The sequence below is a fragment of the Atheta coriaria genome, unplaced genomic scaffold, assembly GCF_025399875.1.
Source record: "Atheta coriaria isolate IRGN ID8LTWV9N9 unplaced genomic scaffold, Caltech_Dcor_3.1 hic_scaffold_3_pilon, whole genome shotgun sequence".
Lineage (NCBI taxonomy): Eukaryota > Metazoa > Arthropoda > Insecta > Coleoptera > Staphylinidae > Dalotia > Dalotia coriaria.
In genome coordinates this window covers 11,624,300-11,635,443 of record NW_027045445.1, presented here as the reverse complement: position 1 = coordinate 11,635,443, position 11,144 = coordinate 11,624,300, and the positions used below count along the sequence as shown (strand labels likewise).

The window sequence follows — 11,144 nt, the reverse complement described above, 5'->3', positions numbered from 1 at the left end:
TCGTGCACACACACTACAGCTCAACAATGCGCTGAAAATGGTGTCTTCCGCTTCAGAATCAAGCACGCGCACACTAATCTTTACCACGCAGCGCCCTCTTCGCTGCAGCTGAAACACTGCGCAACTGTAAACAATTTTTAAAAAATCACATGTTCTCTGCACTCACGATTTGTCTACTTAGGTACAATAAAACAATTCTAGGAATGACTTTGATTTTGTTCGTATATTAATTAGTACTATGTCTGTTTTTGGTTTTTTCACTTATCAATTTAGCGTATTGTTCCACAAGGAAAGCAGTAGCCAAAACAGAACTCTTCCAATGTATACACAGTCAACTTAACTAGATCGTGATAAATTATAACTTAACTACAAATTACTATGCAACTACGCTCTTAATACATTTATATTTGCAATGGGTTAGATTAGATTACCAATTAACGTACCGATGGCGCATAATGAATTAAACAACAATTATAACATGTATAATAATTGCAATTCACCTACGTAAAAGTAAACGATGGCATAAAATTATGATTGGTGGCAGTAAACTTGAAAAGTTTGACTCACAACTAAACAAACAATACACAAAATGATAAATATGCTTCATACACACGATAAGTGTGCAAAAACAATAGTTTACCAGATTTAAGTCAACTAACATCTCATATGTGGCAAGTTGACTTAAACAATATCTACATAAAGAAATGTTCGGTTCACATAACTCGTATTCTCGTTGAAATGATTAGAAAACTGTACTTTATACAAAATATTTCCGCAAAAACACGATTCCCACCGAATATCTAGTCTTTACTCGAAAAAGAAAATTGATATCGCTAATAGACGATAGAAAATCAGTAGTAGTAAATCCATGCGAAGTAAAATCGTAAAATATACACAGATATGGGGCACTAGAGGGTATTTTATCGAAGTTTGCTGTTTAGCATCCGTACAAAAAAGAAACCGAATGCGCTTGCAGCTGCTATACCCAGTCCTGCCTTCCACCAAGTCGCTGCATCAGTAGGCATGATTCCAAATTCTCGCAGATTCCTAAACAGAGACAAAACATAAAAAAGTGATACTTAAATATAAATATAGTGCAAAAAGTGCGTTAATTTGTTAGAAAAATCGTAAAATAAATGTTAATGCGGTGCATGAATATAGTTAGTGAAAAGAATTAAAAACATAACATTGTGTAACACAAAAAAAATATTCTTTACAATTTGTTAGTACCAAAGTAATTTTAATTGTCTCAAATAAAATACTATTTTGCATGCTCACGAACCAATAAAACTCAGAAAAACTAACTAAATTCAATCCACACTTCACTTAACACACTTTTATCAACTTTGAGCTGGATAAAAATATATTAAGTAATCTAATTTGATTGTTATTAACCTGTAGACACGATTAAACCACTCTGTCGGCTGTTGTCTGAGCAGCAACATGTTTACCATCCGTCGCAGAGGACTGCAAAGAGGAACAACTTTAACAACACACGCACGTACTTCCATAAAGTCAAAGCAATATTACAGATTATAACTGGTCGGACATTCCTGTGATTCAAGTGCGACATTTACACATTGCGACATTATTTACGAGTGAATAAGTTGAGAATATATGCGATAAGTTAAGATTCAAGATGGCGACTGGATGACCGGCAAGATGGCGGACTATCGTGTTCGCTAAAGAAGCGCGGTGGAAAACAAACCTTGTATCATAAAGTAATCTCGTCCATGCCGGCCGATGACGACTGAATAAATAATCATTTAATATCAAAACATTTCAATAGTATGGGTATAGTTTAGCTTGTGTTTGCATTAAAAAATAAAATCGCGATAATTTAAATGGTGGTACTTACGGAAAAGCAGCCATTGTTGCAAGTTTGACGAAGACTTGTTTGCGATGATGTGATGGTCCTCGCATACTGAATGTTCCAGGCGGAAGAATTTTGTATTTTTGACAAAACGTTACCGGTTGCAGAAGATATTCTTGACGGACTTCTTCAACATCGCCTTTATTCGCCACGATTAGAACTGGGATTTTACTTTCGGCAAAATATTTCTGTAAAAATGAATATTATTAATAATAATAAAAAAAAGATATATGTATTTATGCTAACTTACAATGTATATTCGTGCTATGTACTCAAAACTCTTCGGATTACTCCTGTCATACATAAGACAGGCGACATCGCATTGCACCTCGGCTGGAAGCAACGGATCTGACACATTCCTCACGTTAATATCTCTCATAATCATAATTTTCTCCTGACCATATACGGGAACTACGTTCACAGTGCACGGTGGTGTTTTACCGCTTAGTTTTATACTCTTATGCTTTCCCGATGTAATAAAACTACGACAGAATGTCGATTTGCCACAACCAGATGGACCAATCACATGACATTGATACACATTACGCGTTGATTGTTTCTTGGCAAGATCTAATTTCTTTTCTCTTGTGACTATAAATATCATAAACATCATTATCATAGTTTTGTTCAAATTTTAAAACTAATTACCTTGAACTGCGGAAATTTGTGAATCATTTTCATAGATATTATATCCTAAGTAAGCCAGATGTTCAAATGTTCTGGGTAACTCCATCAGAGTCATCAGCGCCCATTGGCACATATATCCTTGATAAGTAATCCAACCCTTCTCATTGGTCGGCACAACTCCAGTTACGTCTGGTCCAAAGGGTGGAGTGGTACATGTTGAGAACAATTCATCAAACTCGCTCGGTGACAGCGCACGATCCCGGTCTTTGTCGTGACGTTCGAAGATATGTGTGAGAAACTGTTGTCCGCGATGAGATAACTCTGCTGTACATCCACTTGGAACTTTTAACCTGTTAAAATAAGAAATAATCACATTTCTTCACAATTAAATTGTGATCGAATAAATTGTACGTACGTTGGGAATAAATAGTCTTTATTCATTTGTAGACTATCGTTATATCCGAATTTCCGCAATACTGTCCACGTTGTCTCATTACGCCCCCGCTGAATAAACAGTGAGTGCAAATATAGGAAGCCCTTGAGATTGACGCAGTTGTGCGTCACGCCATCTTCCATATTCTTCCGCAGGACGCCTTTTACGTCGTCCAGTACTTGTGGTTGTAATGGGGTGTTAAAGCACCGGCACTGGAAGTTGTTCAGTTCCATGTCATTGAGAAGGCCGTCGCAGTCAATATCACATATTTTGAAGATCCGAATGAGTGCTTTCTTGCATGCATCTGTTAACTAATGTAAAGCAAAATATAAAATTGCATTTATATGCAGTTATGTTACTAAACTTACATCTGTGTTTTCCACTGAGTAAATTGGACTGGTCGGGTGCAGAACAGCTTTCTGAGCATAGTAAAACATCTCAGAAATGTTTTTCAATGTTCGAGCAGAGCATTCAATACATGTTTCCACTTCAGGAAATGCATCCATGATGGAATACACACCCTCAATAGTCGAATATTCAACCAAATCAATTTTGTTCCCCACAAGAACCACCGGTATTTGTTGATCAGCGCAGACTTCACGAATGCGCGGCAACCAGAAACTGGATATCCGCTCAATTGTGTCGTCATCGTCAACGGCGTAAACTACACAAATCACACTGGCTCTTTTGATCTGATCATTGAGATCATCCTCACTTTGATCAGCTGATGAATAATCTACAATATTTGTGGGAACCTGTTCAGGTGTGACATCAGCTGGGATAGTAATTTCCTCTGCCTTGTGTGGCACTGTTTCCGGAAATTCTTCACTCACTAGTGATAGAATTAGAGAAGTCTTGCCCACGCCGTGATCTCCAACCAGCAGAATACGCACATTGCGCTTGGGCATAGCGCGAACAACCATTCTAACTAAAATTTATAGACATGTCTTAATTCTGAACAATACAAAATTATTAGATGTAAATTGTAACAATTACCTGATTGTTGAGTAGTGTTAAGATTCAAACTACATGCAAGCCTTCCTAATCTGATGGCGCGTTCACATTATTACCCATGTGAGCGCAAAAGATGAACAAAACCCGGGATTGTCACTCATTCTCAAAGTCTCAAAACTGTCTAAATCGTATCACGAGATTTGTCCACACCGGTAAATGAATTCACCGAATTAACACAGATAAATCACGTACACATTTCACAAGAGTTTAAAACAAGATTTATGTTATTTTGAATAGTTTTGATTGTTCATTTAAGAAGGAAACTTGCAGGACAACTGGAGAAAAACCATTAAAGGTTATGTAATGTTGACATCGCTTCGTTGGTGAGCGCATCGGGGCAGATGGGAGCGCAGCAGGAGAGAATTTTTTTCTTACGGGGCTAATGCCGCACGCCTGGAGTGTTTACGACGCTTTAATAACCGGAGCAGCTTTAAGATTCAGTTCAAAGAGACGCGCGTTATTTTCGTATTTAAAAATCAACTCTGCTGGAAATAGATTTTTGAAAATATGGATTTCTTTAATTCAATGTATGCAACATACAATACACCAATCCAAGAAACTGCTATTACTTTCAGAAGATTACAATATTCTTTAAATTATGCAAATTAGAAACAAATGCTATGGTTTATTACATTATAAAATTATTATTTTCTCATTAAATACAATATAACTAATAATAGTTACACTAATTTGCAATAATAATGAAAAATATAACTGGAATTATATTAGCAAAGAAATCAAGATATAAATAGTAACAACAAATTGATGTATCTGATAACCTCAACGACACCTGATTATTTGATAAAGTACAATTTAATGTAAATAACTATATTCTATCGCCATCTGGGGTCAAATGATTAAGCTATATTTTAAGTTCAAGATCCAACCTCAAGATGCCGATAAAATGAACTTCTAATCAAATTCACATGAAATTAATTAATTTCAACGTATTCTTATAATGCTTATTGATTTTAACAATATAGCAAAAAAATTCAAACAAAGAAATATTCATAACATTGAATAAAAACTTTGATATGTCAATTTATATCAGAAATATAATTATTCCGGATCTAATGTCCATAAAGAATTATGGCGGCACTTTGACTCCTTAAAATGGCTTCTGAAATACAAAAACTCAGAGACACAAGAAATTCCTTCAAAATGCGACTATAAAATATTATAACCATTATTGAGTATCATTTGATAGTCCAAGATTACTAATTCCATTCTATTCACAAACATTAAGACACAATAGCTTTAGTTAAAAGCGTTCATAATGCAGTATAGTAGATTTTGCTCGACCGTTAGTAAATCAATCTTGAAATGAAACATGTAACGCAGGTCGACATCCTGACGTTGAGCACTTAATCAAGTGAAAGAAAAAGTGAGTATTGCGTTAGGAGACGGCGAGTTTTACAAAACTGACCTAAATTTGTCAGTGTGTCACTAAAAATTACCCCGCATTTTGACTAACGAGCTACTAATTATCCTAAACAACCAATTCTAAAAGAAATGAAATAAAATCTATTGTTTTATTTTTAAAAATATATAAACAAATAGAAAAACACTTCCTGCATCATTTGTGATTAAGATCTAGATCGATGTAATGGGTAACGTGCGAGTACACAATACCGCTTCGATTTTTATAGAAAACTAAAGCGGAATGTGAGAACCAAAATGTACACAGCCACCGCACTAATCTTGATCACTCTCTTAGCTCTCATGCCAAAAGCATCGATGCTGTGTGCTGGTCTAGTGCTAATATTTTATTAGTGAACCAAATATTTGACCAGAAAGTTTCTATCCGCTCGCCGCCGATCGACGGCATTCGGCGTTTGTTTTGCGCGCGCCGGCCACAATTTCGAACCGTGTGCGAATTTGTGACAAATAGAAAGGAAATGCACGGAGCGCACACATGTCGACACACCATTGCGAACGAGTTATAAACTTATGAGCGTTTATAAAGCCTGCTAGGTCCACTAGTATACGATTACTGTATACAACGTGTTGCAATTAATCGCGCGACGGATTTATTAAAATTTATTAGAAAGTTGCCGCGCCAGCGATAAAGTTATCTCATAAAATTTAATTAGCCGAATGATCGAAATACATAAATTGCCAAACGCATAATAAGGGATATAACAAGCAAATAACAAGTTGAATTTTGCATATATACACTGTTTCTTTCACAAATTTTTAATTTTTGAATGGAAAACGACAACTTTTGTGAATGTAGTTGGTCTGAAGGCCACCAGAGTGCGTGACCTTGATCTCTGCAACCTTCCTTACCTTTTAACTTGTGATATTCTCTTTATTATTTGATTTTCATTGTTCATTGCAGTACATATTACTTTTCGTGTGGTAACTATGAGTATATCCTTTCATAAACAACATCAATCGAATGATCAATAATGCAATCGATTTACCGAGCGTTTGATTCTTGTCTTTTCCTTTTTTGTGCTTAGCGGTCGGCTATTGTTATAATATTCGCACAAAAGCGGTGATTTTCAGGTGTTTTACTCAATTTAATTCTAAATCACCAACACATTTTATATGCTGATCAAAAATAATAACTATACTGACCAATCATGCGTGAAGTAAACATAAAATGCGGAGGCGACGTCTCGCAAAGTCTTGGAAACCATTAGCTCAAAGGTATGCAACCCAACGAACAATAAATGATACACCAAAGTCATGTAAGTGCACAGTCATAAAGTGAATAATGCTCAATTATTCTTTGATTTATACAGATTATAGCTATTAGCAACGGCGAGAAATCGCGGCTGAAATGTGTCGATCAATTAGATATAAACGGTGGCTAGGTTAGAATCGTTAGCAAGTGGGTGGCCATTTTACGTATGCACTTAGCCACTCGAAACACTTTTATGTTTCCAGTCATTCAGACATTCGAAAAAATGTGAATGTTGAGGCATGTCGAAGCGGTGGAAACAAAGAGAAACGGATGTTGATCATTCAAGCGGCCATAATCAACTTGTAGCTTGAGGGTGTTATAAGAATTTCACTTCTAATGATCAGTTGAACCACTTCAAGGTCGTCATAAAAATTAAACCAACACATAGCATTCACGTTTGGTGCGTTTACGACTGTAAAATGAGTTTGTTAATGTTATAAACATATAATATAAAATTAATATTTAGTTTGCTTAAAGTTTTCTATAAAAAAAGAACAAATTACCATCAAAACTCATGAAATTCTATGCAAATTTAATTTGTATCGCTTGTGTAACATACTACAATATTAGGTAAATTATTCAGTGTAGTTTTTGTGAGTAATGCAAGTTCTTCGTAAAGTGTGATGGTAAAATACCACAAAGTCTTCTAAATCGAGCAAAATGTTTTTGTTTGGATTTTACACGTTGTATTTTGCTCAAATAAAATTCTTGTTGTTTTTTGATGTAGCTGGGATTGTTTGTGTTTTGTTTGTCATTGCTTCATTAAGTAAAGTCTAAACGTTTCTTAGTTTAACAGATATTATGCATCGGTATTACAAATTTCAACATATCTCCCACATTTTGCTATAGGCTTTGTTCTTCCAATCATCCAGTCAATTGTCGCAACATAAGCAAACAAGAACTACAAGCATCATACTAATATTATAAATGCGTATGTCCTGAAGTTTATCGTGCTTTCACGCAAAAACTACTTAACAGATCATCATGAAAATTTGTACACATATTCTTAGTGATCCCCGATAGGTTATAGGCTACTTTTTATTTAATAAAAATAATTATTTTTTTAAATAAAATAAAGAAATTGTTTAGTCACTAATACCTCTGCATCTGGTTATTTGACTACTTTAACGCCATCTAGCATTCTAGCAATGAAGCTCACACTGAAGTACTATAGTTCCATCACACTGTATTACCGACAGCTACGTCAACATCAAATCCGTACACATATTCTTAGTGGTCCCCGATGGTCCCCGAATGGTTATAGGCTACTTTTTTATTTAATAAAAAAATTATTTTTTTAAATAAAATAAAGAAATCGTTTAGCCAATAATACCTCTGCATCTGGCTAATTGACTACTTTAACGCCATCTAGCATTACATCTAAAATTTAAAACTTTATTGCATGTAGTAACTTTTTCACATAGATAAAACTAGCCAAGCAGTGAAATATATAATATACATTTTTTCTATCAATCCGTTTCAACTATTTATAATGATTTCTAATATTTATTTGATGGATTCAACGCGAGCGAAGCCGCGGGTTAAAGCTAGTATCAAATAAAATCGTGGTTCAGTTATTTTATTAAGTGATTTGAAATGCAAAACTAAATTGTGAATAAAATTTAGGCAATTTTTTTGCATATCAAGCTAACCTCACATATTTCTGTTATGTGTGTTGCCTACAGATGTAAATAACAGGTTTATCTAAATATTTTAAGCCTTAGGGTTTCTATACAAATGTAGCATACATTAAACAGTTAATAATTTAAATAATTTACTATGACAGTATAGAAGAATCAATCATTCTATGATTTTTGCCTGTTTCACGATGCAATCGCGATTTCTCAAACGTTTAGAATTAGACTACATTATTTTTGGTGGCGCAACTTGTTAACTCGAGCGAACACCTAAAAAAGTGTTTAACCGGCTGCAGAACGTAATTGCATAAAAACGTCTAGCTAATTTTTTCTACAAAACGTAGTTTGTCATTCGTAATTTTAATATTTTGTAGTTTTGTTCATTTGTACGTAGGCTGTTTCATTCAATTTGAAATGGAATTGAAATGAAACAAAAGAAAAGCAAGATTTAAACGGTGCGCCGTGCGAATTTCATTTTTTTCCTCAAGATTTGTAACATTTCTAACGGCATTGCGTCACCGTCATAATACATGTAGGTAATGCAACGTTTGTCATTGATTCTCTCACGATGATAAACGATTTGGTTGTGATTTTTACGTCCTGAAAAGTCAAAACTTGAAAATCTTGAATTTTACATTCCATCTATCGTGATACGTGATATTAAAAGGTATTTCTTGTAATGTATAACTTTTATAAGTTAGTTGGTACTTAGCTATTGGTAATTGTAAGTTGAGATTGCGTGCCAACGGCGTGGACACTCTATTCGCGCATTATTTGCATAATTGCGCACTCGAAGTGTATTTATCGCGTGGTATGCAACAGTAGTATATTAGCGGGTACTCAGACCACTGTTTTATCACCCTAGAGCTGTAAAACATCATACCCGATCTGTATTTCAATAAATTAAAAAAAACACATTTAATTTTGTGTTAATTACTGGTCAATTACTTAATTACACTTTTATGTGTGTACACACTCACTAAACTAGTTCACATCAAATTCAATTAATCTATTAAACATCCACGGACACGTAACTGGTCCATTTTCATCTCTTCCACTCTGTTTCAACTTTATTTACTCTTTCTTTCGTTCGAAAGTGTGAAATTTCAATGCAACAACGCCAAAAACTCAAAGTGTAACTAACTTGAAGCTCAATCGGGCAATTCAGTCTCAATCAATAAATAAATGAATGCAAAAAATTACATTTCACGCACTGTCAAAGTGTTACTTAGAGTTTCAAGCGGACATTCTTTTCCGCCGCCCGGTTTTTTTTTTTATCATCGATTAGGCAACGCTCATATAATGCTTCTGATTAATATGCATAGATCATGAATGTGCGTCCGTTTTACTCGTGTTATGTCATTCCCAATGCCTTCAATCTTCAACATGTTCGTTTATTTTGAACTGCGTTTGGAGGTTTCGACTAGTATTAGAAATTTAAAATGTAGGTTTTGCTTTCGGTCTGAAGTCTAGTTATTAGTTTTGGTGATATTAGTCTTAGCTTGAGTGAATTTAATAAATACAGTTTAACTTTGAAATCACTGTTGTGCTTACGCAACGTGTATGATATACATAAGTTGATTTGTTTCAAGTTTCTATTTTGATGTTTATTTTACATTTTACAATTTTAAAATTAGAAACAAATTGGAATAATAGTATATTATACAATAAGATATAATGATGCACATTGATCATAAATTATATTAAAATAACCTTAAATTTAGAAAATGTTATATTTGAGAGACATATGCAACTTTTATTTCATTGCACTAGTCGCCACCTAGTTGTAGCGATTAAAAGTATCATAACCAAATCTTACATAACCAAAAAGTAACATTTTCTTGTGTTACACTTTGCATAACCTTTCATTAAAGTAAAATTGTTTATTAAATGTGTTTAGCATTGATATAATTCAATTATGATGTTTTTATACTCTATAATTTAATTATATATTAGATAAGTTGTATTTCGTTGAATAAGTACGTTGTCATCGTTCATGCTCAACAATTATTTACTGTTCGTTTCGGTTTTTCGATGCTCATTTCGCCTACAAAAATGTTGTCAGAAATTTCGACGTTACGCGAACTTGCGTCGTTTGGCACATTGCGTAAACACAGGAAGTTTGCCGCTTCCATGCTCAAACTAAACTCATTTTACCGCTACTCCTGCCGATACGTTTATTTTTTGTGGCCATATTTGTTTTGAGCGATTTGTTGTCGCTTAGTCAATTTGTGTGCGCGCACGCAATAACCAAATTGTATCTTTTAGGCGCACTACTTTCACTTGTTTGCAAAAATTGTAATAGATATAAACTGTAGATACTCATAACCAATTTCTTTTCAATAAATAAACAATTAATTGCAATCAATGATTAATTGATTATTATATCCATATGTTCGTGCAAGTAATAATCACGAGTGAAGCGTGACAAGTTGAAAAACATGAAAACTATCTCTTATCTTAAGGAAAACACAAACGTTAGTCACAAAACAAAAAACACAACGAATTCTTGGAAGAAAACTTGTCAGCCACTATATCCGGTGTAGTTTTTCGCTTTTACTTTCTACCACTTTATCGTTACTCGGCCATCATATTACGATTATGACTTAGGTAGCTCGTATCATATGTTTAATACTTCAATTACACAAGTTAAAACTCAGAAGCAAACCTTCATTACAAGAGTAATGTTGTATTTTATATTTATTATACTTTTAACTATGGTTAAGTTAGTCTTATGTGGAAAATAGTGCAGGTAAATTTTTCAAAATAGCGACACGCATGCGGACAGAAATTATTTAATCATAAACCTAATAACTAATCAAAATCACTTTCGCTCGCAAATTGAAAATGACGAAAAATAAATTCTAG

The 11,144-nt window shown here is 34.1% G+C and overlaps 1 protein-coding gene and 1 long non-coding RNA gene across 4 annotated transcripts; one reads left to right on the top strand and one right to left on the bottom strand.

Annotated features, from left to right (window-relative positions):
- Window positions 1-204: 204 nt before the first annotated feature.
- Miro (mitochondrial Rho GTPase) lies at window positions 205-4,072 on the bottom strand. 3 transcript variants are annotated; one of them, XM_065318026.1, is made up of 8 exons: window positions 3,930-4,072; window positions 3,302-3,861; window positions 2,916-3,244; window positions 2,522-2,850; window positions 2,124-2,464; window positions 1,859-2,061; window positions 1,709-1,750; window positions 205-1,047 (listed from the first exon to the last, which is right to left on the bottom strand). In XM_065318026.1, the coding sequence occupies exons 2-8, from the start codon at window positions 3,854-3,856 to the stop codon at window positions 921-923; spliced, it is 1,926 nt and encodes a 641-aa protein (XP_065174098.1). In that variant the 5' UTR covers window positions 3,857-3,861; window positions 3,930-4,072; the 3' UTR covers window positions 205-920. The 3 variants fall into 3 exon arrangements, with proteins under 3 accessions (XP_065174098.1, XP_065174097.1, XP_065174099.1); XM_065318025.1 differs by lacking the exon at window positions 1,709-1,750 and adding an exon at window positions 1,396-1,467; XM_065318027.1 differs by lacking the exon at window positions 1,709-1,750.
- On the top strand, window positions 4,013-4,624 carry LOC135804229 (uncharacterized). The gene is made up of 2 exons (XR_010551005.1): window positions 4,013-4,099; window positions 4,218-4,624. It is a non-coding gene; the product is annotated as an uncharacterized lncRNA (long non-coding RNA).
- Window positions 4,625-11,144: the final 6,520 nt, after the last annotated feature.